The sequence below is a fragment of the Boleophthalmus pectinirostris genome, unplaced genomic scaffold (assembly GCF_026225935.1).
Source record: "Boleophthalmus pectinirostris isolate CB_2022bp ecotype Guang Dong unplaced genomic scaffold, ASM2622593v1 HiC_scaffold_6, whole genome shotgun sequence".
Classification (NCBI taxonomy): domain Eukaryota; kingdom Metazoa; phylum Chordata; class Actinopteri; order Gobiiformes; family Gobiidae; genus Boleophthalmus; species Boleophthalmus pectinirostris.
Window position 1 is genome coordinate 27,480,564 of NW_026571447.1, and position 27,470 is coordinate 27,508,033.

The following is a 27,470-nucleotide window of genomic DNA, read 5'->3' on the forward strand; positions in this document are numbered from 1 at the left end:
TAGAGGAGGACAGAATTTTCATTCCCTCTCCTGCCCGTATTTGATATATTTTGTCCCGCTCCCACCCGCAAGTCCCGCAAGATGGGGACGTTCGCTATCAAACACGGAGAAGGGAACGGAATTGTGTAAAATGTGCACAAGACCACCTCTGCAAGTTTAGGCTGATTAAAATGTTTTTAAAATATCCAGCAGAAGAAAATTGTGCGAACTTGGAATGTATTTTTATATATTATCCTAAAGGCAAGAACTAGCCAGAGGTTGTGTTAGTATCAAAGCGAAGTGCAGAAATTGATCCAGTGATAAAAGCCACAGTTCTCAGGGGGCCGGGCTTCCTGCTTAATGGATGTTAGGCAGCGCGAGATGGAGCAGGGGAAGAGACGGAGGAGCACTCAGACATACACAGGTCTATAGGAAATAACTGTGTGCACGGAGGGAGTGGGGGAAGTACATACCAATAATATTTTCAGCAGGAAGAAACTATTCAAAAATCAGGTCGAAATCTGTTCTAATTTCTTCACACACTGGTACACTAGTAAAGGTGTTAAAAGCGCAACACCCAAAGTATTGCATTAAATATCTGATCTTCCAAGCTCCACCAGGGCTAGTTTAACTCTAAAAGATTTAAAATAGTGTTCAAATTGACCTAAAACTGAATTAAACCATGCTTGAACTGAGTATAAACAAGATCTAAACCAGCAAAAGGCAAACATTTAATGCATTATTAAACATATTTACAGACACAGAAAAAGCGTGTAGAGTGTTGCTCAATGACATTTGAAAGTACCAGAGATTAATGCATTAAGGTAGTAGTAAAACTGCATTCTTATTTGTTCTAGGGTGGTCCTGGTTTGGCCCGGTTCAGTCCTGATGTAGACTAATTTGGTACTGTTCTAGTTCAGGGTTAGTTCTCGGCTTTGTCACAATTTCGAAGTGATGTGTACAAGTGGGAACACACAATATATGTTGGATTTGCTACTCTCTCTTGGTCAGGACTCCTGTTAAAAAGAGGATCTTCAATAAGATTTTTATATGATTATTTTAAAAAGTTTTCATTGGTCAAAGTAGGGACTGAACCTTCAACCTTGTATGTGAACTCTCTTAGCATTTAACCAGTGCAGCCCCCAAGTAATAGTCAAGAACTGTTTCTTCAATATATATATTATTACAAATCATACCCATTACTAGGGCTGGGTATCATTAAGAAGTTACCGATACGATACATACCTCTATACATAAGCCAAGATATTTTACATATCTCGATACAGTGAGCTTACGACTCGATACACTATATATTTCAAATCCATTTGATACGGTTCAGTAAAAAATAATCATTAAATCATGGCTGTGATACTAAAAGTCTTTGTTAAACCACTTCTTGTACAAAGTTAATATGAAACACAAACATGTTAATCCTCAAAACAGTGAAACTGTCAAATGTGTTGCATAAATGAGTTTCCTTCCTCTAAACAAACAACAAAACTGTGGTGCTGTAACAAAATACTTTTGTAAAATGTACCAAAAATACTCTTGGCGATATATTGATACAGCAGTCTCCGATACTGATACTGTATCATCACATTAAACGATATGATATATCTATATTTTGATATTTTTGCACACCCCTCCCCATTACATAATATGATATCAGTTTTGCTAATAAAGAGACTTCAAATATTAGTGCTAAAGGGTTGAATCAGTTTACATCCACTTCAAAAACTGTACTAAAGAGAATAAGAAAATACATGTGAAAACTGTCCTGGTCTCTGCAGTGAATTGCCTCTGCTGCTTGTGTCTATATTCTCAGACCGGGCGTTTACGTGTTAGCAAATGAATTCTGTGTGATTGATCGCGTCAGGCGCATTTCCTGATGGGCCATGTGGCAATGAACACTGCTCAGAGAATATTTCACTGCAGTAAGTGTGCACAGCACTTCAGGAGGCACGCAGCCAACAGGAAAAGCTCTAGGGTGGGATGAAACGATTTGAAAATACTGTAACTTTTCGGGTAGAGAGACTGCCACCTGCTTGTCTGTGTGGAGATGTTATTGCTTTGCCTGGCATATTCCACAGTATAGCATTAAAATTGTTTATCTATTAAACAAAATGTGTGTTCAAAGTGTTCAAAATTTGTATTGCTTAAAAGATAAAGGCATGCATTCTTACAGTGAGCGGGGTTGCCTCGCCACAGATCTAACTTGGCCTAGGTGGCAGCAAATGCTTGATTCTGTGAAAATAAGTTTAGTTAAGTTTAATGTCACACTCTGGGACATTCCAGGCAAAGATATTACTTCTCCATGGAGACAAGCAGGGAAGGTTACACATTGCCCTTTTGAATCCAGAATATTAGTTTGATTAGACGTGTATGAATATGGATTTCATAGATTATATGGTTTCGAGATGCTTTTAACATTAATACATTTTGTTGTCGTTTCATCCTAAATTTATGCCATTAGGTGAATTACTTTTTAAATAAGATGCATTTTTGGCTCATTTTCTATATTCAAACTAAATTATCATGAAAAGTAGATAGATTGGCCATGGCAATACATACACCAGTACTCAAAACTACTGACATTAGGATTATAAAAGTATTTAAAACCGTAGTGTTGTGCAGTTGTGCTTGTGATATTAAACCATGTTCTTGTTTTTGTTGCAGGGAGGAGAGCACTGCTACTATCAGGGGAAGATCAGGGACATCCCTCAGTCCTTTGTGGCTCTATCCACCTGCCATGGGTTACAGTAAGTATCAACACTAAACTGCTCTGTGCCCATTGGAAAGATGTAACACTATCAACTAAACGAGTCTGTAATACAGTTTTGATGAAAAAATCCCCAAACCAAAATCTACAGTATGCCAGATTTTTAAAAGGTGTTCTTTATTGTTTTGTCTAATTTATATCACCTTACAAACAAACTTGCTTGAAAAGATGACATAATATGAAATTGAATGATTGTAATCTGAAGCTTTATCTGTTAGCTCCCGTGATGAGTAAAGTAATGGACCAGTGCATTTATAGGCAGAGTCACGTCAGAGGAGACATAAGAGCTGAGTATTTCCCTTCTGCTGAATCAGCTCTTTAATGTAATATATATTGAAACCTACTCCACAAATGCACTAGCAGGGCTTATAATGTCCATGTATAAAACTGGACTGGACTGGACTGGAGATAAAAAAAAAAAGGCTTCATACCAGTAACAATCATATCAAAAACAAAAACCTGAAATATTGATAAATGTAGTCAAACATATTTAAATTTGGACCAGAAAGAGTGGACAAGAAAGCAAATATGTGTGTACACAACTAACTGTAAGTCTGGTGCAAAGAGGATATATTCTTTAATTTTTACACATGACCAATATTGTCGTTTCCATGGTTATTGGTGAATTCGTCAACATGCAAAGATGTTTATGAAAAGTCAGTCTTGCCTTGTCACTTAGGGCCTGTTTACACAAAAACACTTGTGGATAGAAATATAGACAAAATATTTTATCGTTTAGATGGTGATGGCATTTTTGGATCTTAAAAACACAAAAATCTGATACCACCCACCAGAGTGGAAAAGTTGAATATACTCCGCCGTAGCGTTTCTGTCTACACTGCCCAAATCTCTGGTCAGATCTGCTCACGTCGCGTACGCATTTAGGTCACATGCATCACCATCTAGCGTCACAACCTAGCCATCTGGTATGCATACCCAATCTAATTCCACACACTTTTGCATCACTGTTATGCACACAGATTTCCTCCCAAAAACGCTTGTCTAAACACGGAATAGAAAGTGAAGATTCGATGCCACTTTTACGTCTTCTGTTTAGACCTTCGTCATATAAACGTAGCCTTAGGGTCAGTAAACACATAAGTTATTCATTTGAATGCGTATAACTTCTTCTTCCCAGCCTTCTTTTCCTGAAGTTGCCTCTATAGAGATGCTATTGTTTTGCCTGGAATGTTCCACAGAATTGCATTAGACATATCTTGAATTTATACAATTCCTGGTGTCTTTATTGCTCAAAATACCTTGAAAAACATGTTTTTTCACTGTGTGCGGGTCACCTCTCAACAGATCTGACCTGTAACTTGACTTACTGGTGTCACCTTCTTGTTTCCATGGTGATATCTAAAGTTTCATGCCATACTGGAATAACATCTCCATGCACTTTATTGTCTGCATAGATAAATCTGTCCTCTGTGTTTGACCCATCCTTCACAGCTGCTCAGACAACCTGCCGTTGCAATAGAAAACCATTAGACACGACCTGGAGACCCACCTCCACATCTTAAGCTACAGTTTCATGGTCAGGACCTAGCTGGAAAATTATATTCTTAAAATCTGTATCTTTATCATTTATTCTTGACTGTAAGCTTTTAACAGGCTGACCAGAAGCAATCTTTAGTCCATAATTGCCTCCTCCAGACAATTCAAAAGCATTACTCAGTGAAACCATGACGACGCAGACTGCTCTTGAGTCAGAATCTGATGAAAAAAGGGTAATATTTCATAATAATTATACCTCTGCTAATGTCTGTCTCCTTTTCTTTTAGTGGGCTGTTTTTTGATGGCAATCACACTTACAAGATTGAACCCAGAGAACAAGAAAGCAAAGATGTGAGTACACAACTAACTGTAAGTCTGGTGCAAAGAGGATATATTCTTTAATTTAAATTTTCACGTGGTTATTGGTGAATTTGTTTACATGCAAGGATGTTTATGAAAAGTGACTCTTGCCTTGTCACGTAGGGTCTGTAAACACATGAAGTTTTTACTCATTTGTATGCATATAACTTCTTTAACATACAAAATGCTGACAAATTTTAGAAATGCTATTATTGTGAAGCAGTTGAGTTTGATAATTCTGGCAATAATTGAAGTAAAAGTAGAAAAAAGTCAAATCTTTCTTTGATGCTGTAAGATCAGCACATCCCTATAATATGACTTAACCAACTTTTTTCATATAAAAAAATTAATTAAGGTTTCTAACTTTTTAGTACATTGAGGTCATATTTAGAATTAGGAAATGAGCAATAATGTTAAAACCTGATATAATGCACTGTCCTGTTTCATTACAATTATCTTTCAGAATTTCTGTGTTTATGTTGCATTGTAAAAGTTGAACGGTACAACAGTTATTACACATCTGACATTGACACTCATGTGAGGGTTAAAACATGTAGTGATTATACATTAACAGCGTGTAAAGGACAAAGATAAAGAGAGATCAACCAATGACGCCTCTAGGAAAATGAGAGGAATAAAGCATTAGTCTGTGCGTGATAATATCTGTATAATTAAACTGTCCAGGTGAATTATGGCCAAGTGTTCATTGGGGAGGGTTAAAGGAACTGAGATAACAGAGGTCATACATGTACACTGTAATAATATAAAACTTTACTGAATAGTACTTTGAGTAAGCTTTAAATAATATTAGTTCAGTAGGCCCTACAGCATTATTTCACTATAAATAATGCAATGTTACTGGTAGATTATCAAGAGAAAGGTTGACTATTCTATTTCGAATTAAGAAGTTTCACTATCCAAACGATATATTTTGTTTTAAATTGTTACTCTCTAATTTGGTCGCAGTTTAGTCCAGATGTAGACTTGGTTTGGTCCCGTTCCAGTTCTGGTTCAGTCTTGATCTAGTCCAGATTTAGATTTGTATGGTCTGTGTGCAAGTGTGAGTGCAATTTTCACTTTTTAAATAGATTAGATAGATAGATAGTCCTTTTAGTGTGCTTTGACTTGTGCGATTATTTCTGATATAAGTATAAGTCGTACTGAAGCCTCTTCTGTACCTCCATGACCTCTCTATCTCTGTGACTCCTCTTCTGTGTTTTTAAACCTGAATTATTTAAGTGAAACGGCAAAACAAGATTTGAACTCTTCAGCTAAAAATATATCCTCTGGTCATTTGGAGATGCTGTGACGTCAATTATACATGAACCTTACATAAGATGGGGTTTTCTTCATACAAGCAAATACAGCAAGTTTTGATTTATCTATTGACAAATATTTGGCCATTTGCAAAATGGATTACAGAACGGAGTTGAAATGAATGAAAGAAAATATAATGGCATTTCAAACAGGGTAGTGAAATGAATCAACTTTAATTAAATCTTGATTCAGTTCTTTTAAATATTTAGCAGTCTATTGCAATTCTCTGTCAGTAAAAGCTTGTGGTTTGGAGTAGATTTCAAGAGGAAAAGGTTTTTTTTATTGTTATGTTAAATAGCACTGATTCAAAGTGTTGTTCATGTTCATAAAATTGAGATTGAAAGCCATTTTGTTTTTGTTTACCCAGCTTTAGTATGTAGCCTATGATAACAGTAAATTACAGAGTTAGTTGTGCTCTGACTCTCATGTGAAACAAATAGTTAAACATTTCCTCAAAAACACAATGTTGTGAGTAGAAGTTCCTCTGTTTCTGTGGTGAAATTCGTGTTGAATATCAATGGGATTGTGCTTTGTGGCTGTGCTGTCAAACTGAGCCAAGGATATCTGCTCCCTGAAGCCCTCAGCTGTCTGCTCCTCTCTCTCTTCTCTTCTGGATTTGTATCTGGGGCCAAAACGATTAATATGGTGTATTTTCTAGAGATTTTTTACTTGATTAAAATATTAGCTGTTGTGAATAGGAATAAGAGGTGGGCCATATGTAGAAAAACTCACAATTTAGATCTGTAATTGGTGATTACTGTGATTAGGTATATTCACCTATTCTGTTTACATTAGATATTTTTAGCAATACAAGCGCCATTAAATAAAAGCAAGAAGTTTAATCCTATACTGTGAAACATTCTAGGCAAAGTAATAACATCTCCGTGGAGACAAGCAAGAATAGTTTAAGACAATATTGTACACTTTTAAGACAATATTGCCAAAATATCATATCTCCACAGGCATCAGATCGTGATGAGATTTTTGTTATTGCCCAGCCTTAATAGTTAGTTGTTGTTTGTTTTGTTTTAATTACAGTTTAGCTGTGTCCTTCTAAATGTTTGGTACCATGTTTGCACACATCAGGTTAAATTTATTTCAGTATTTAAATGTCCCGTAATTGAACTTGTTTCATGCTAAAAGGGCTTACAGTATATTATGCTATTTTCTGATATTTCCTCATCAAAAACACAGCTGGAGTTGTGTTTTGTTTCACTCACAGATGTTGAACACACAAACTCTGCATATTTAGGGGAGTTCTTCTCTGAAACAGAAAATGCTTTGATCCACCTTGTGATGTCATGTGGTAATACAGGAAGTGATCAACTGTGTTTTTAAACTCAGTACATACAACAACTCAACTCATACAACTTCACTAGAATCATTTATATTATTTCCTGACATGGTAGTGCCAATCTCTACTGATCAAAACATAAGACATATGCATATACTTTGAAAGCTACCACTTCACGACAAAATGAACAGAGCATTTTGAGCTTTGAAAATATAGACAGACTAATAATAAAGGTTTACTCAAACATGTGTGAATGAAACAAAGCACAACTCCAAGTATGTTTTGCTGAGGCAACAACACTCCAACTTGGCAAAAAGCTCACAAGAGCCAATTTTGTGTAATATAGGACCTTCAAATGAATAGAGATTTGCCTGAGGAATGATCCTATGCCAAAAATAAGTACCACCACTGCTTCCGACCTTTAAAAATAAGGAAATTGCTTGCTAATATCAGATAAATCTTGTTGACATTTCCAGCTTGTTAAGTGCATGCTGCTGATGTATTGGGATGAGGATTTGTCATAGTGGCTTACATATGCTCCAAAACACCATATGGCTGGACACCTTTTCACCTCCATCTGCACTTTGAGACTCCTGTGGTGATCTCTCAGTAGTCTCCCGTTTTAGTTGTTGACAGTATTGTACTATGGCACAAACCAGTCATAGTCTTGTGTAGTCTTGCCAATTAACGCAGCAGTAGACACAAAGCTGACAAGTCAAAATAAGTTGCTCATATAACAGGAATTTGAAACCCATGAATTTACAGTTTTTGAAAGAAATTATACTCCGCAATTATTTGTTTTGGATTGACTACACAGACTTCAAGTCCTTTCAATGGACAACGAGCACATCTTTGGGGTTGAATAATGTTACCACTTGAAATTATTGTGAGAAAAATATGTATAATTTCACTTTTGTTGTTCAACACTGGCAGAGGAGACATTGAACTTTGTGCCAGTTTTTATTTCATGTGGATAGGCCCAGTAATTACAGGCATATTAGCTATAAACCAAGTCCACTAATCTGCAACCTGACGGTTAAACAGCAAATCTGACCTGTCCTCCAGCTCAGTTTTAACTATAGGGATTCAAGAATACTGTTGTTACGTGAAACTCAACCTACAGACATGATGAAGGAGGGGGAGGGGAGGTTATGATGGAGTGATGCTGAGGTTATGGGTGATTTTGGGGGAGGGCAGCTTTAATGCATGGAAGGATCTACGGTACGGAGATTTTGCCAAAGGGGAACATCTTTTATACTCTGGGCTTGGCAAGAAGCTGATTGGACGAGACCAGGGCAGTGCTGGTGGAACTGAAAGATTCATTTGAATGGTTGTAATTAGCAAATTGCAGAGACTAGTTATTTAGGCAATATGATGTCCTCTGTAGAGAACATAGTGGCCTGATTTTATGTGCTTCTGTTATGTTTAAAAGCTGCTGAAACAGTAGTTTACACCTTTGTAAACATGGTCTATTGTTTCTGGGTGCATGTGATTCTTACATTATTTCCTTTTTCTCTTACCTTTGAAGACATACTGTATGTATTTTGTGAGTATTTAAAACAAACCTATTGACTTCTTGTTCCAAACTACAGAACTGATAGGCCCTGCCACTTAATAGATATTAACCTATGTATTTTAATTTGTTGGAAAGACTGTTGGAAAGATTGACGTATTGAACATAAGCTACTGAACCTTTTTTGTTTTGAAGACATTGCAGGATTACTCAGATATAGATGAATCAACTGAAAAAGAACACTGAGTAAGCTAGTTATGAAGGAACGCCATTGTAACATGTTTAAAAGCTCATAAATGTCAAATTTACATAATACATCCACTTTAAAAAGATTCATCATGAACTCAATCTTGAAAAAAAAAGCAGATCTAATTACAAGCTCAAAATGCGTGAGAAAAAAAAACACCATTCAATATTTTTTTTCCCTCCCAAATCGCTTAGCTTTCTAACGAGGGGTCTTGTGGCCTGGACCATGTTGTTACTTAACAGGGGAGCAGTCTATTCACTCACACAGAAACCCCTCCCTCACGCTTTATATTCATGGGCCAGGGGGGTACATGTCTGAGGCCGTCTCCCATGGCAACCTTGTCTCTTTGTAACGTGACATATGAAAGCCATCTGTGAGCATGGACCCTAATCCTGAACTCGACACAGCCCCCGTCGAGAGGAGAGGCAGGGAGCGCGATTCAGACCAGTGCGTTCAGATGATTGGACAAACAAAGACAAAATTGGAATTATTGTGAAGTCAACCATAACTGCCCAAGTGTACAATCTTTGATTAAATACAAAATATACATAATTAGTGCCCTGCAAAATGAATCTCAATCAGATTAAATCACACTGTCAATGGTTGCTAATTTTCCTGCAAACCTCCAAACAAAATATTATGTTTCCTCTGTCTCTTAACATATGAATATACTGAAACTTTAATTAATTAATTTAATAATAATAATAATAATAATAATAATAATAACAATACATCAGACTTATATAGCGCTTTTTTGAACACTCAAAGACGCTTTGTTTAAATTTGTGGTGTTACCTGCCAAGGGACTACAGATGGAAATTAGCAGTCTTGCTATATTTTGGCATATTTACACTGCAATGTTGTAGATGTTCATTAATATGCACTGTCCCTATTAAATAAATAAATAAATAAAAAAAATAAACTTAATCTGTCATCTACATGCAATATTATGACACAGAGTAAAACTGAAGCATTTTTAACAGCCAAAATGTGAAGCAGCAGATGGCAACTTGTTCTGCACAACTTCAAAGATGATGATAAATAATTAAATATAAATGAAGGATTAGGTGCAAAAAGCTAAAACTTTAATTATCCGCCTGTTTCTTGGCTTAATGTACATACTTAATATACTTAACAGATCAGAAATTTTACAGAAATTAATATAGTTGACCATTTTATATTTTATTTAAAGAAAAACATTACAAATAATACCTTCATTGACCTGTAACAAATTTAGTCATTGGTGAATATCATTACAAGGCAACACGAAGACGCAAATGTTATGCATATTAGACACTTGACGCACAATAACAATACAGTTTCTTCATTTACTTTTACTTTACACACAAATATCCACAGACATCAACAGCTATTTAATTGTAAACGTTTTAAACTTTTAAGGTGTCACCATATTTTAGTTAGACTAGCAGAAGAGACTGGCCCGTAAGACAGCAATAAACATTACAGGTAGAAAAAAAGCACACATTTTGACACATGCTTAAAATGAACAGTGTTATTTCAGTAGACATATTAGGCCACCTTCATTAATCTTAAGTCATAAACTGTAACATGTATAAAAATAAGTGAAGAAGGCAGGAATTCAAACAACAGTGGTCCCATTCTGACAAAAAAAGTGTAATAATTAAGTGATTTACATAACTATTGCTATATTTAGTGTTTCAGTGCTTCAGTCTTAAGTAAAACAGTGATCCTATGTACAGTACCTCAATTTACAGTTCAAATCAAAGTTAGGCAGATAAGATAAAATACTGAAAAAAGTTCTGCATGCATGTTAAGACATCTCAGCTACTAGCTCCACCACATGTCAAGAATAGTGTAACTTAGTTGGCACTTACAGGGCTTACAATAGGTTTTTAGTTGCCTTTTCACTAGGACTGCACACATTACATGAAGGCAAGTACATTTCTGTTTTAATTCAACAGAACTTATTGTGCTAAAAACTATATTAAAATATCAAAATAAAATTGTAATCGCAATGCAAAAAACATAGTCACTGAATATCACATAGTTTTTTTAAATTTCATGCAGCTTTACTTTTCACTGTGTCAGAACTGGAATGTCGATTTCTATGGCGGACATCCGGGAGCGCGTAGAGTAGCGGTGCCCTGCGTAGCTCTGCGCGTAGCCCTGAGATGGAGCGTAGGATTGCGAGGGAGCGTAACTTTGTGAGGGGGCGTAACTTTGAGAAGGGGCGTAGCTATACGTTTGTGTCCCGCCCACTTCAGACCCGTACCCATCTGGAACTGACATTTGAGGCATGTAGACTTGAGCGGGGGCAGGGGCAACGCTTTGGGCATAGGTCTGAGCGGGTACATAAGGATGGGTGTCGATTACAGTCGGAGGGAAGGTTTGAGGAGGGAATGGTTGTGGACCGTAGACAGGAGAAGGGGGGAACCCATTGGCTGTGAGGGGCTGAGTGGACACAGAGTTAGACATCGAAGGCAAAGGCAACCAAAATGGAGATGGCAACTTCTTACACATACAGTACCACATCAACATAAGTAGTGAAGCCAGCATGAGTCCACCAGAGCAGCCGATAGCAATGTACACAGCGAAACCATCGGAGAATATATTGTCGTATTTAGCGTTCATTTGTTTAGTACGGAATAAGAACCACACTGAAGGCGCCATGGCGATAGCTCCGCCCAGAAATAAAAACATGGCGGCGACGAGATGACAACCTGCGCTGTTTACCAAGAACCGAGTGGTCTTGAGATCCGGCTCTGGTTTGTCAGAGCAGCAGCAGGTTTTGCACATTCCCGTCATACAAAGCAGTAAAGCCAGGGACCCCAACAGCAGGCCAGTGGGCAGGCAGAACTGCAAGAGACGCAGGTCCAGCTGGTCCACTTTGGAGTACCACTGGAAAACAAACAGAATTTGAGTGTACCGAGTTAACACTGATGGGTAAGAAGCAGAAAGGTATGCAAAGTTATCAGTCTTTGAAAAACAAAATAACAAAATAAGAAGAAATACCTCTGAATCATAGTAGTAGCATCCTGAGTATCCATCCTGTTTGACACATTTTGCCCAGAGCCCATCGTACACGCTGATGTTCTTGGCATTTCGATTAAAGGTGACGAGCCTGGTCACTCTCCACTGCGGGATGAGAGCTGCCACCACGATGCCCCCCACAGACACAAAGGCAATGATGAAGGAGAAGGCATTAGTAGCATGGATGTCCCGGCACGTCATGGCTCCAGCTGCAGCTAAATCAGACAATATTCTGTGAACACAAAACACAAAGGGATATTAACAATAGAGTTGCAACTAATGAGAGGTTCAGGAGTCAACTAGTCACTGTTTTACTTCAAGTGAACTAGTCAAGCTATTTTTTGTACCTATGATTGTTTTTTTTAATGTAGATTAAGAAGGGCTGTGCAATTCATCGAATTTCAATCAAGACTGAGATTCAGTACTTCTCGTCAATTATCAGCCTAGGTCTTTTTTTAATGGTGTGGCTTACAGCTAATCCTCTAACAGTAAAAGCATGTGGTTTGGAGCAGACTTAAGACAGACTTTGGAGGAATAAATGTGGCTTTGTTTTTCCATGAACTTTTAATTAATTCAGTTTAATTAAAAGCGTTCTTGATCATGTTGAGAAAAATGTATTTAGTTTTTAATGAGACAAAATAAATTAAATTGTGATCTAGGGGAAAAAGTGATTCATTTGTTTCTCACATCGTCCAACCCTAAGATTGGGATAAAACTATAAAGACTAAAGCTCTCTTGATGGACACTATTTTTTCATGATAACACATTTAATTAGGCATATACTCCTTCATCATTATGATATGTTCAATTTTACAGTAAAAAAGCAGCTTGGAAACTCACTATTTCCATCCATCTCTACAGTGTTGACCTAGCTATGGGCATCCCTCTGCCTGTGTAGCTGACCTAATATTCAAAGTCCCTGAGAAACAATGCACCAGTTTCATCTGCACACAGAGGATGACAATGTGGCTAAGGTTGTAAAGGGGCCTTACTGTGGCGCATTACAAAGTACACAACTAAACAATGAATGTAGGACTACTACTACTGCAGTAGTGATGTGCTACACCAAATGAGGTCAGAGCAGTGAATGGGGCCTTCTACCAAACACTTACAGTCGCTTGTTCATACTAGATTAAGCGATACAGTTGTAGGTACAGATAACTTTAATGTTTTATTAAACTGTATGCCATATACTGTTAGTATCTTTATGAATGTTCACCGTTTTCCATCTGTCGTCTCATAAACTATTATTTTTCTCATCTTTTTATATCCTTTTGTAAGAATATAAGGGCCTGAGAATGTAGTAAAGCAAGCTTAATAACAAGTTAGCTGGCTGTGGTTTATGTCAACAAACCCAGCACAAAATCCCCAACATTAGCCTCCCGAGCACTGCAAACTTAACTTTTAGGCTAACTTTAAACCCTAACCACATTTGCTGTGGATGAGAAACACCTGAAATACATTTACACATGGTCACATAAATAAAAACTAAATCCTTTTGGTACATACAAACTCGATTGTGAGGATTTTTTCTCCTAGCATTAGCCACATCAAATGCTAATTTAGCATCAGAGCAACCTGTTGCGTTCAGGGTCATTTTTGGTTCATGTTTGGTTAAAAAGAAAAGAAGCGGACAACTTTACCGTTTGATTGTGCAGTTTGGCCGCGGTCATGAATTATAGGGGCGCATTTCAGCCCGATTTCTCTTTCACGGCCTCTAATTATCAGTCCTACTGTGACACACACGGGCGTAAACAGGATGTGAAGGAGCGGACGGGGCGGTTTTCCCTGAGTACAGACTCACAGGCGAAGGACGTGACCAGTGACTGTATATGAAGACTTGGATAATGAATAATGACACACAGTTATCTATTTTAGACAATCGCAGTTTTTTATATATGCATGTTTTACATTACATTTTAATTGAAACAAAGTTTTGATAACTATCAGGAAGCGGATGTTCTTTGCCCTAAGTATGAAAAAATAGGACTAGAATATTAAAATGTATAATAATTATTATTATTTTTGCAAAAATAGCTCAGCTACAATATGAAAACAAGTAAAACATTACTCAAGACTAATAAAAAAAAAACTTTCAACAAGATGAGGAAAAAGGCAAGACAAGTTATTTCATATCTGTATCACCTTATAGACTTTAGTCTTTAGACTACACACTAAACAAAAATGGACTAGTAGGCCTACAACAGCATAAAATAATTATGGAAAATGAAAAGAAATATTAATAATAATAATTATAACTTAAAAGAAAAAAGTTTGTTTCAGAATACAAAGAACAGGTTCCTAATATATTACTTTTAAAATCTTTTTCAGGGAGATGACCAAATTCATATCATTTACAAGTCGCCAGGTCAGGAGGGGCTTGGCAGTTTACTAAATGGTGAGAATAATCTGGTTAACAGTCCCGATGTCTTAATCATAGTAAAAATGTGTAATAACCACATGATTATAATATCCTGTTTTAGGTGATCTTCCAGAGCCGCCATTTCCAAGTCCTCCTTTCCCAGGATCTAAAGTTGTACAAAGGAGGAAAAAGAGACAGGTGCCACTTGCGTTTATTTTATTATTGTCACAAAAATTCTCTTGATATTAGATTTTGTTTTAAAACATGAAATCAAACACAATTTTATGTTGTTTCAGGTTTCGCGTATGTCACGTAAAGTTGAAGATGAGACCAAGTACATTGAGTTGATGGTGATAAATGATCATATAATGGTAAGTATTTCAATTAAAATGGATATAATATTTTTTAAATTCTAATAATATGTTATTTACACACTAGCAGCAGCAGCAACAGCAGCAGTAGTAGTAGTAGTTTTATTGTTTTCAGTTATGCATTGCTTCTTTCACTTTTTCCATATGTTGTAGCGAGAGACCTCTTTGTTTATTATAAGTGAGAAATGTTTGTGCTGAGTGCTTAGAACAGGCCTTTGTTCAGACATACAGTATCACTAGACTCAGGTCCACTGGGAGTAAAATAGTTTATATGCAATGCAGTAATAATAAAGACAAATATAATGTTTAAAGGTTTGCTGATTTAATCCAATACTTCCACAGTACAACCCAATTGTTTCTTTCTGTCTCTTTCAGTTCAAGAAGCATCGGCTTTCACCAGGGCACACAAATAACTATGCTAAGTCAGTGGTCAATATGGCTGACATGGTAAGAATTGTATTGATCGTCTTCTGGAGAGGCAGCCACAAGCACTCCATGTATTAAAGCTGAGCACACAATGCCCTAATTTCTCATTTTACCAACCTCAGTCGGTCCATTTAAAACCTCCATAGACTCATAATGTGCTTTGAGCAGCCTTTTACCAGCCAGCTGTGAGTTTCCTGTGTGGCAGTCCTGAGCAGCAGAAGCATGCCCTCATACTACGGCATTAGCTTTAGAGCTTTAGCTTTAGTCTGCTGTTCTGAAACCTGACCCCATACAAGGGCATAGGTGTAAAGAGATCGGATACAGAGACAGAAAACGGACGTATCTTTTGTCCTTCTCAAGAGGTCACAAGTAGCTGGTTTGTTTAGGAAGTGTGCAATGATTTTTCATACAACATGGAAATAATAAATAAAGTCCCTTACGACTACAAAATATCCCGTACGTAACATCACTTTGGTCAAACCCTGCCAACTCTGAAAAACATGTTCTCAAATGCATTGTGTTAGTTATTCATTCATTTATATTTGATTAGCCTCCCATGGACGTGCGCACTGACAAATGAATACGCTTTGATCTAAAACTGAAAATGGCAATTACAATACTACAGAATTTCATATTTGTTCAGACCTATAGGGCTTTTAGGGACAGGGAAAATGCTCTACTGCTACATACTACAAAAGTAATATGTCCATAAATCTCTGAGATCGGTGTCAAAGATGTTTGATGTTTACTTATATTTGTTTGTCATTCTGTTCTGCCCCTGAAATGCCCTCTAGTCTAGACCAGATATCATCCTTGTTCTCCTCTGATATAATTACCACTTTGGGATGATGACAAATACTGTATAATATGAATCCATCAAGCACTGACTCAACAAATTTCTTATCAAATCATTTTTTATTTTCCAGATTTTCAAAGAGCAGCTGAACACGCGAATAGTCCTAGTTGCCATGGAAACCTGGGCGGCCGACAACAAGTTCAACATTGACGACGACCCCATGGAGACGCTGAAGGAGTTTATGAAATATCGAAAAGACTTCATCAAAGAGAAATGTGATTCTGTGCACCTTTTTTCGTAAGTCTGGAGATCTAAAATGGTTTACACGTGGGAATGAGTGTTATATAATGAAACGAGTACTGCATACTTAATTGCAATGAAATCAAAATTATAGTTCCTGCAATTATCGAATCACAAAAGCTAAACTTACAAAACATCCTGTGTAAAATCCTGCTGTACTTGTAGTTTAGACCTCTAGAAGTATGTCATGAAATACCATCATCCGAAAATTATGTTTTATTTTGTCTTTTGTCCCCAGGGCAGCTGTGGCTACATTCTTTGAGCGTATTAATAATGTATTTTAACAAGCTTTGAATATCGTGAAATTTGCTTTATTAATCCCACCTGTTATTATTTATATTATTTGGAGTAAATTACTTATTAAATTACATCTATTGTCCAAATACTGCACTTAAAAACATGACAGAGGCTGATCAAAAGAAAGCATATTACCATTCACTATTCACTGTGTGTTTGCCCTGTTAAATCTTTGTCCTGTTTTTACTTTTGGAAATATGATATGAAATGACCTAATCTTTCTTTTCATACATTGTTTCTTGCTCAGTGCACATTATATATTACTGTACTGTATTTAATGAGTGAATAGAGAATGATAATGTTATTTGTTAATGCTATTTCATTTTGTCTTATCAGAGGGAACCAATTTCACAACCACTGGGGAGGAGCGTCTTACATGGGAGGGGTCTGCTCTCTCACTAAAGGAGTTGGAATTATTGAGGTATTTAAATTTTTTCCTCTTGTATTTGTGATATAGTTTTCTAATTCCCTGATGTTTTCTTAGTTTGGCAAACAGGAGGTAATGGCCATCACGCTGGCTCAGACTCTCGGACAGAACATTGGCATCTTTTCTGACCAGAAACGCATCTTGAATCGTAAACATCACTATTTAATTCTTTAATTATTATTATTTTCTTTTTATCATGATGTATAATTTTAACGGATTTTGTATTTAGGTGAGTGCCAGTGTGATGATCGGTGGGCAGGCTGCATCATGGAAGATATGGGGTAAGTAACAGTGGCTTTATTTGCTCCTGAGGTTTAAGTGTGGTGTGGTTGCATGTGCTCCTACTAATCTGACTCTGGGGCAGGTCTCAGGATTGTGAACAAGGATGATGCTGCTGGGATTTGGATCTTGTTAGTGATTATTTCACAGAGAGGCTTTTTAGATTTAGTACTTTGGTGTGATGGAGTTTGAATATTCTTTTTGTGTCTAGAACTTAATATATGCACAATACGATAAGCCAAATGTAGTCTTACCCAAGCCAAGCTCAATATGTGGAGATGGTTCCCCGGGGCTGCTCTGTGGTGCCCTCTGCTCTTGACAGGCTGTCCATAACAATGAATTTCCCTATGGGGATCAATAAAGTAGTCTATACTGTAACCTTAATGGTTATGGGTTTAGCAGTATGTTCTAGAAAAAAAGTTCAAAAAAAAAGCGAGTCTAATTCATTGTTTGGTTAATGCGCTTGAGAATCAAAACTAAAACTGTCAACTTTTGAAATGGTAAATAAATTAACATTATAATTGTGGTTAATATTTGAAATAGCTTGAACATGTAACTTCATATCTGGGGCTATTAAGGGTAATTTTTATATAGTATACAATTTTATTTGGCATATACACTACACTTTTAGGTTATGTTATTGTAGTTCTATAATCTACCACAAGGTGTCAGAACAGTTTCATGTTATGTTCATTCCTTGTTTACCTGTGTTGTCTCACTCACTAAATTAGTGAGATTTAAGATCATATGAACACTGTGTTATTTCTGTACCTGCATATTGTCAATGTTGTGCCTCTGTGTGAGTTGTGTGTCTGTGCGGTCCTGTTCTTAAATACTTCTCACATGCATTTCCCTCTATCCCGCTAATGGGACAGCAGGTGAGCAGAAGCTTGGCTAACCGTTGCTTTTGTGGCTGCGGAGGGTTGTCAGTCATCACAACTCCTCCACCTTCATCCGACAGGCCTCAGCTTCTATTGGCTCAAATGATAACAACAAATACAGCCAGTTGTGCTCTTTCACTGCAAAAAAGAATCTGCATGAGTCAAAGTGACTTGTAGTGCAAGTTTAGATTTTTTTATTTTTATTTTATTTTATTTTTTTTGGACATGGATTATTTTATTGGTTTGAAAAGACCACATAAATATTAGAACTAAACTTGTAACAGATCTGAAGAACTAGACCAGACTAACCCAGGACTAGAACAGCCAGGACCAAACCTCTTGGATTAAACCAAGACTAAACCAAGTTTGAATGCAGTATTTCTGGCATTATGTCTTATTGAAAGCTTCTTACCATATTGTACTTACCACGTGTCCTTGGGCAAGACACCTCACCCCCCCTTATATGTATGAATTTGATGTGTGCATGAATGATGGGGTGGTGGCGGTCGGCGGGACGGTTTGGTGCTGATTGGCAGCCTCGCTTCCATCAGTTTACCCCAGGGCAGCCACCTGGTATGGTGTAAACAAATAATGCAATGAAAGCCTAAATCAAAAGCATTTTTATTTTTATTAAATCAAAACTGTTGAAAATAACACCCTGAATACAAACCATTTTACTCATGGAGTCATTTGCAGTGTTGATATTCAACCTGTATTTCTATTATCATTTAAAACAGTCTACTGTGTGAGTGGCCTTTTGGTCAAACTTACAAACCAGTGAACACATTTTAAAATGACATTTTTATGATTACATTACATCTTTTGTGTCACACTGGTCTGCAATGTCACTCTTCTATTTAACCCATGTTTGTTCTCTTATTGACTAGTGATTATTAAGTCCTTTTTGTGGAGAGGTGACGGTTTACCTTTACAACTTTACAAATGTCATTAGTGATTTCTGATCTAAGGTGTCAGTATTTCAGGCATTTCAATTAGATCCTCCTTCTTCTACAATTTGCATTTGTTCAATAATTTACCACACATTTACTTAGGGTCCATCTGATTCTGTGTATTTGTGCATAACTGAGCTCATTGTTTTGAATTTTAGGGAGTGTGTGATACTAGTTTGAGGCCTTACATGGATTTTTTTTTTTTTTTTTAATTAAACACCATTCCTCCCCAAAATTGTGTAAAATAAATATATATAGGCTATTGCTTTGTAATTCATTGCATGATGCTAAAAAATATTTAAAGCAACAATTATGGGAATTTCAATAAATTGAAAAACATTTGTTTATTTTACATTTTTATCCTTATAGTTGCATACTTGGAATAATGATTGTGTCTTCTTTCTTTTCGCTCTGCTACATGTGAAAGTGTGACTGCATAATCTTATGAACTCGTAAAATATATAACACTGAGTTTGTTTTCAATGCTCTGACATTCTCAGTTGTTAGCAATACTCAGTGTTGGTCTTACAAACACTTTTTGGAATATGTTTTTGAAATCGTTTTAGGCATAATTCTGGCATTCTTTGAAACCTTTGTGTATTTTGTAGCAATTTCACCGTTCACACATCATCATAATGTACAACACCATCATTTTAACTCAAACGCCTCCATATGACCTTGCCTGTTATTGCATTCTGTGATTCAATTTACTTTCAAATGAATTAGCAGGGACTATATTTCGACAAAAGGCATAATGCAATAACGTTTCCATGTTGTGTTTAGAACAGGTTTTCTAAAATACTTGCAGCTTCCATGTAATTTAAAATATCTGTATATATAGAGTGACATCCATATTCTTGTCTTCATCAGTTACTACCTGCCCAAGAAGTTCTCCAGCTGCAATATTGAGGAGTACCACAACTTCCTGAACAGCGGCGGAGGAGCCTGTCTCTTCAACAAACCAATGAAGGTGCACAAATGCGTCTCTACTAATAACATTAAAGTACTGCTAAATTCACAGACCTTCTCTTTAAGTTTATACCATTTTCTATGCGTTTTTTCAGCTGTTGGACCCTCCTGTGTGTGGAAACGGGTTTGTGGAGCCAGGGGAAGAGTGTGACTGTGGGAGCCCAGCAGTGAGTCAAGCAGCAAATGTCTTTAAGCACTTCAGCACGGTGGTTGGTCTCAGTAAAATTGAAATGATTGTAATTAGCATATTGGCTGTACAGAACTTAATATCCTGTTTCCATGGGGTCTATAAAACATGACCACCACAAAAGTCCTTGTCCTTGTATTAGTTTAGCCATTTTCAGTTCACCTAGATGTCCACACTGAAAATCTACACTGAATTTTACAGCCAAAGCGACTATAACTGTTTAGACTAAAATATATTTCACATTGACATGTTTGGACACCAGTTGTTGGGCTGTATTTTTCACCAGTTAATATATATGACCTTGTGGTTACTAGGAATGTGCTCTTGAAGGGGAGAACTGCTGCAAACAGTGCACCCTGACACAAGGTTCAAAGTGCAGCAATGGACTCTGCTGCAACAACTGCCAGGTATAAACATCTTTTCAAAATCAAAAGAAATATGCATTACTAAAGCAGACATTTAGCTTTTTTGCTCTTTTTGCAGATGGCGTTTATGGGTGCAGTGTGCAGAGAGGCAGTGAATGATTGCGACATACCAGAAAGCTGCACAGGGAATTCTGGAGAGGTGAGTGTGAGGAGACCAGGTGCTATGGCAACAAATAAAAACATGAATATAATACAAGTCTGATGAAATAAGCATTTTAACGGTACTGTGTCTTTTATAGTGTCCAGCAAATGTGCACAAAATGGATGGTTACACCTGTGAAAAGGACCAGGTACAAATGACGACAGTGTATTAAGTATAAAGGCTTACTGTGATAATTCTACATTTACTGAAACTCTCTTTTGTTTCCAGGGGCGCTGCTTCAATGGTCGGTGCAAAACCAAAGACAGACAGTGCAAATACATATGGGGAGAGAGTAAGTGAACCATATTCACCTAGTCATTTATTTAACTTACATCTCTTATATCTCTTTTTTAAATAACTTTTGTGCCATTTTTTTCTCATAGAGGCAACAGCAGCTGATAAATTTTGTTACGAGAAACTCAACATTGAAGGAACAGAAAAAGGAAACTGTGGGAAAGATAAAGACACATGGATCCAGTGCAATAAACAGTAAGACACAGATTTTAGTTTTTACACAAGGTTTTACACAAATGTACTATTAAAAGTGGGTAGAATATAACATTCCACCATTTCCACCACTAATTCCCACTTTTGTTTTGTGACAGAGATGTTCACTGTGGATACCTGCTGTGCTCAAACATCTCCCCTGCACCGCGCCTCGGCGAGCTCCAGGGGGGGCTCACGTCCTTCACAGTGGCCCAGCATAGTGCCTCTTTGGACTGCAGGTACAACTCTCATCTCTGCTAATACAACAAGGGTTGTACATCGACACAAACCAAACACGTACTGTAGTTAGTAGAACATTTCAGTAGTCATTTGGCCTTGTGGATTTTTTATTTATTAAACTTAAAAAGGTGCTCAATGCTTTAATATCTCCTCCAGAAGTAATTTTTCAGTTACATTCATACTGGTTTGACCCTGGCTCTAACTCTAACTAACTAGCTAACTCTGTGTTAGTTAATTTATTTTCTTTTAGTCAGACAATTTTATTAGTGTGATGTATTTGTCTAGACATGTAAATACATCTCATTAATAAAAATGTCTGACTAAAAGAAACTATGACGTTAACTATTGTAACTTGAAGATTGAGATGAATGTTACAAAAGCCTCTCTATTCCCTGCAGTGGCGCTCATGTCCTGATCAATGGAGACACAGACCTGGGTTATGTGGAGGACGGGACGGCCTGTGGGACGGACCACATCTGCTTCAATCACAAATGTCTCCCCATTCAACAGTTTAACTTCAGCACCTGCCCCGGGACCACCGACAAGGCCATCTGCTCTGGACACGGGGTACACAACAATGATAGAGAAATACTTTATTGATCCCCCGAAGGGGAATTTCAGGTCTTTCAGCTATCTCAGGTGCACTTTTAAAAAAAACAATACAGGACAACATGAGGAGAGGAGGAGGAGAAAAAAAAGAAACAACCTCCAAACCCTGCTCCTGTAGGAAGCATAATGTGAGACAAAACAAAACAAATGGCACTCAAATCTAATATGTTTTTGTTTATATGTTTGTTTATTTTATTTATTAATGGCTTTGTAACTTGAAAACAATAACTGTGCATTGGTAATCTGGGTAGATCTGAAGTTCTCTTTATGTAAATTCTGTGTATTACGCTATCAATAATATTGTTACAAATCTGCCAACACCAATGTAATTATTTTGTAGTTATTTTGATTAATTCTAATACATTAAAATGTTATTTTATTTTGATTGTTTTAAAATGTAAAAAAAAAAAATAATAAAAATCTAATAATAATTAAAAATTTAATTCTAAAACTTACACAGTACCACCGTAAGGCATATTTGGCTTTAGAAAAATAGTTTAGACAGGGATTAAAGCAACACTGAACCAAGTCTAAACCTGATCTAAAAATGTCCCAATAAATAAAGGCAAACACATAAACTAGAATATGTGTATCACCAAAGCAACTGGGACCTATGGGATTCAGAATGATGATAATGTAGGACCTTCAAATAATGTAAGATCTTTCAAATGGGAGAAAGTCTTCAGCATGTTGCAGAAACCGAGACCTGTGAATACAATAATGTAAAATCCAATGTTATTGGTGACGTATGGATACAACAATCCTAGTCAAGTCATTGCTTATGAACACAGTCTAATCACTATTTAATGTGTGCTGCAGGTTTGCAGTAGCGATCTAAAGTGTGTGTGTCACTTGGGCTGGGCTGGAGACGACTGTAACTCCACTTCTCCAGTGGGCTACCTCGCTGTGGGACCCACCGCCCCCGTTTCAGGTACAACTTGTAACTGCCTTTAGTGTTTTCTTTATCACAATTTGTCACTGCTCATTCAAATCACTGTGAAGTCACTTTTTATTACTTATTTTCACACACACATTTCTTTGTGTTTTTATATTCACCAAAGTGCATGTCATTTTATTTACCATTATTTTCAGGCTGATGTCTTGACGGATTTTCTTAACCAGGTTCGAGTTTCTCATTGTATTTGACTGACGTGTGTATTTCCTTCCTACTGATTCTTTTCCTTTTTTGCCCCATAACCATTAAGATATCTGGAAAATAACGAATGTTTGGTTGGTTTTAAGTCTTTATAGCTGTGGGTTCCCTGTTTTTCCAATGACACTTGTCCCGCTCGGTGTGGTCTGTTGTTGTGTGCTGCCACAGTCTTTTGTGGTTTGTGATTCCCATGTGAGCGAGTTACTCTGGTAATTGGAGGAACAAAGAGGTTAACACATGTTTTGACTCTCTTCCCCACTCTGCTCCTCTTTGTCTTTATTCTCTCTCTTTCAATCTTCCATTTATCCCTCTATCTCTCCCCCCACTTTCTCTCACCCTCTTTTATTGCCCTCTCCTCCTTTCTCTCACACACTGTCTTCTCCATCTCTCTTCCACTCTTTCCATCTCTCTCCCCCTCACAGGGATCACTAGCACCAACATCATCATTGGGGCCATTGTGGGCTCTATCCTGTTTCTTGCTCTAATCCTGGCGGTCACAGCCTGGTGCTACAAGTGAGTGCCAAAAACACAATTTCTAAAAAATCTAATTATAATATCACTATCACTATCACTCCTCTGTTAATAGAGGAGACTATGCTGCTCCTCCATAGTCTATTTTTGCTCCATGGTCTAAATCAAACTGAGCATTAAACTGGTATTAAAAATAACACTTTTTGCTTATATTATCATAAATATATAAAAGTAACTTTTTTCATCTTTAATTAGTCTGTTATTGATTCATACAGGTAATAAGTGACATATTTACTCCAAAAACTGTAGAAATTTTTTTCCAAATGAGAATAAGATGTGCCACCATAGTCTTGTAAAAACCAGAGGAAACCATAGATTACTGACAATTGTAAATCATAAGATTCATAAGAAGATTTATGAGTTAATAAGTAAATATGCTGTACCTGAAGTGCCCTTTGAATATATGCCCTTTGAATATATCATGAGATAGACTACAATATTTTTGAATCGCCTTTACTCACCTCTGATGATGACTATCAAACTCACATTTATTAGTATCTCACAGTGCGTTTTGTATTCACTTCTTGCTCTCTCATGTGATGCAGGAGCTACAAGCAGAAGCGTTATGAGGAGTCTGAGGTCCATCGAAGATTCTGCCGGTTTGTCAACTTCTTTTGTGATATTCAAAATAGCTTTCCTTCACTTGGACCTGCATTCTTACCGGTCTGTCAGTCCTTTAGTGATAGATGATTGTAATGAAAAATTAGGGCTGCGGTTGTCTAAAGAAATTCTTGGACGGCTAAAGACATGCCCTGCAAATCTAATTAATTGACTAGAAGGGGGAGGTGGTGCTGATTAAACGTCTCAAAATGATTAATCGTGCCAAACCTATGAGTAAACAGCATCTTCAGCAAAAGGCAGATTAAAGTGTCTCATCACTACACAAGTTCCTTTCTCCTTTTTGTTGTTGTGCAAAAACCTCCTCATATTAATCAAATAATAGCCTAAAGAACAACAGCCGTACAGCATAAATCCCAGAAATGGTGTCCATAACAGGAAAAAAAAACAAACAAAAAAACACATCTGTCAGAAAAGGACACTTATAACTTATTTTTTGATCTATGTTATGATGTTGTTATCTCTTCAGAAACATACCTGGAGTTGTGTTTTATTTTACTCACACTTGTTCAACACACAAACCCTGCATATTTAGTCTGAGTTCTTCTCTGTGTTCTGTTTGCCCATAAAAATTTAGATTTTTGATCTAATATTTCTAAAATTACTTGGCATATCCTTTTCCTAGACTTGTCCTACCTCTAACCATGGATCATTTTGTTGAACACTGTAAGATATAATGACAAATAAACCACTTTACCCTACAAATAGCTTACAGAAATGTCAACATTGTGGATGCTTTAGCACATAACACGTGAACACATCTCCAAAATATCCAAACAGACAGATTACAAGGCTAAATATCTGTGTAATTCCTAATCTTTGTTTCAAGGCAAATCCCTCCTGGAGACTATGTGACGAAGCCCAGTGACGCAGACTCGTTCTACAGTGACATGCCTCCGGGCGTCAGCACTAATTCAGGCTGCAGCTCCAAGAAGAGGTCAGCCTGCCTGTCCCACCTGCAGCTCTGCACCCTCTCCTTCACCCCCTCCATCCCATCATTCTCACAGAACCTCTCAGTGTTTGGCTTCAGGTGCGCCATCATCTCCACCTCGCTCATCAGCGCCCTCTAGTGTGTATCTGTGTATGTGTCTGTATGTGTGGGCGTGTGTGTGTGTGTGTCTGTGTGGAGGAGCAGTCATGACGGCTCTGATCACTGCTTTAGACAAGTTCACTAAGCGCTCCATCACGCTTGTAAGTACCATCTTCCCTTTACTTATAGTTGGTGAACATTTTGGGAGCTACAGAATGTTCACAGCTCATGCCAGTGTCTATGGTATACAGAGTATGAATACAGTGTCTGTATTTGAATACTCCACTTTACCACGCCATGCCCCACATTTAGCTGCATAATACTAAGCCATGCTATCTGCTAAAATGGCTTTCTTTCACTGACCTCGTCCTCTCATCACACCTCCAGTCTACAACAGCTCAGCATTTCTAATTGACCTTGACCCTGCTCTGATGTTGTGCACATGTGTAGATCCAATGGGTTGTCCCACTCGTGGAGTGAGAGAATCCCAGATGCCAAACATATCTCTGACATCTGTGAGAACGGCCGGCCAAGGAGCAACTCCTGGCAAGGTAAACACAGCCCAGTGCAACAGCAACACCCCTGTGTTCACACCATAGACTGTATATATATATATATTTATACTATATACTTTTATATATATTTATATATACAGTACGGTTCATACAACTGACTTTGGTGTTTCTCATCAGGAAATCTGAGCGGCAATCGTAAGAAACTGAAAGGGAAGAAGTTTCGTGCTCGCTCAAACTCCACAGAGTAAGTCTGATCTGATCCCCAAAGACATGTATCATTTTATCATATTAAACAGGCTGCACTTACAGCGAGACGGAACAAACTATGCAGAATCACACACCAACCTCCCTGTAGTTTTACTGTCATATGCTACTACTAATAACTAACATGTGCACAGGCCCATTCTAAAATGTATAAATGATTGACCAAAATGGTGTGTTACTAAACTGTCAAACATCCAGGCATGCTCTTTATCCCCATGTTAAAAGACAGTCTCAAGTAACTTGTTCTCTTGAAGCCTCTTGGTGAATGCTCTACCCTCCGTGGGCTGCTCAGTGAAATGCAGACTGCACGAGTGGCTTTGGCCTGGCTCCTTGATGCATTTGGTGCATTTGGAGGTCTTGCTTTAGTGCACAGCTCCTGTAGTGGCATGAGAGTGATGGAGTGGGCTTTGTGCTTTGGGTTTGAGCCTGTCTGAGCCTGTCACTGGACACTGTTGTTTGTGATGTTGCTTCATCTGAATCTCACAGGTCTGATGCCATTTTCTCACCATTTTCTCAATGCATCTTGTGTTTGTTCTGACGATCTTTGCTCTGCTTTCCTAAAATATTTCCTCTCTCCTCCTCCTCTTTTGTGCTTATTCTGTGTTGTTTTCCATTTCCTTTCTCTCTTTTTGTTGTGTCCACCCCCCTCCTACAGGTATTTAACCCCTCCTGTCAAAGAATATTATGATGTAACTAAATGGGTAGAAGACGTGAATAAAAACACTCAAGGACCTTACCTTAGGTATTATCTCCCACCACATACTGTGCCCTCGCGCTTGTCCTCAGACCCACTTTTAGTTTAGTTTCATTATTTTTGTCAGGGCAAGTTCAAATTATTATTTTTATTATTATGTTTTTCTGATGAGTCAAAATGAGTATTTGGCATGTTGTGTCCAGCGGGGGGCTGCTAAAAGTATTAAGGCTGGACAAAACAGAGCTTATACAAACAATCTTTAATTTAGACTTTTATTTGAGCTTAATTTTTCTTGCTTATATAAATTATTATGGCCTCAGTTACAACCTATCCTGTGTATTATAAAATTACATTATAATTTATATATATATAATTTTAATCCTTCCTGACTGCCTCTTTCTTTGGCTCCTCTTTGCTTCCTGTTTTCTGTGATGTTGCATGATATCGGTGATGGCGGCATGTGCCACCTCTTGTGCCTCAGCCTTGTGATGACATCATCACTGTGCTGCCACGGACCAAA

General features: G+C 37.4%; 2 protein-coding genes across 2 annotated transcripts in view; one reads left to right on the top strand and one right to left on the bottom strand.

Annotated features, from left to right (window-relative positions):
- Window positions 1–27,470, top strand: part of adam22 (ADAM metallopeptidase domain 22) — a 71,760-nt gene that overhangs the window by 39,372 nt on the left and 4,918 nt on the right. The window contains exons 5-29 of the mRNA XM_055163763.1: window positions 2,656–2,738; window positions 4,543–4,606; window positions 14,330–14,396; window positions 14,482–14,558; window positions 14,657–14,731; window positions 15,107–15,178; window positions 16,084–16,250; window positions 16,887–16,971; window positions 17,035–17,125; window positions 17,207–17,258; window positions 19,958–20,057; window positions 20,152–20,223; window positions 20,558–20,650; window positions 20,727–20,807; window positions 20,908–20,958; window positions 21,039–21,102; window positions 21,194–21,299; window positions 21,416–21,535; window positions 21,935–22,103; window positions 22,965–23,076; window positions 23,721–23,811; window positions 24,375–24,428; window positions 25,277–25,477; window positions 25,928–26,028; window positions 26,170–26,236. Coding sequence (XP_055019738.1) covers window positions 2,656–2,738; window positions 4,543–4,606; window positions 14,330–14,396; window positions 14,482–14,558; window positions 14,657–14,731; window positions 15,107–15,178; window positions 16,084–16,250; window positions 16,887–16,971; window positions 17,035–17,125; window positions 17,207–17,258; window positions 19,958–20,057; window positions 20,152–20,223; window positions 20,558–20,650; window positions 20,727–20,807; window positions 20,908–20,958; window positions 21,039–21,102; window positions 21,194–21,299; window positions 21,416–21,535; window positions 21,935–22,103; window positions 22,965–23,076; window positions 23,721–23,811; window positions 24,375–24,428; window positions 25,277–25,477; window positions 25,928–26,028; window positions 26,170–26,236 — 2,315 coding nt within the window. The remainder of the gene's footprint in view (window positions 1–2,655; window positions 2,739–4,542; window positions 4,607–14,329; window positions 14,397–14,481; window positions 14,559–14,656; window positions 14,732–15,106; window positions 15,179–16,083; window positions 16,251–16,886; window positions 16,972–17,034; window positions 17,126–17,206; window positions 17,259–19,957; window positions 20,058–20,151; window positions 20,224–20,557; window positions 20,651–20,726; window positions 20,808–20,907; window positions 20,959–21,038; window positions 21,103–21,193; window positions 21,300–21,415; window positions 21,536–21,934; window positions 22,104–22,964; window positions 23,077–23,720; window positions 23,812–24,374; window positions 24,429–25,276; window positions 25,478–25,927; window positions 26,029–26,169; window positions 26,237–27,470) is intronic.
- On the bottom strand, window positions 10,148–13,781 carry cldn12 (claudin 12). The gene is made up of 3 exons (XM_020927897.2): window positions 13,642–13,781; window positions 11,981–12,230; window positions 10,148–11,866 (listed from the first exon to the last, which is right to left on the bottom strand). The coding sequence occupies exons 2-3, from the start codon at window positions 12,197–12,199 to the stop codon at window positions 11,045–11,047; spliced, it is 1,041 nt and encodes a 346-aa protein (XP_020783556.1). The 5' UTR covers window positions 12,200–12,230; window positions 13,642–13,781; the 3' UTR covers window positions 10,148–11,044.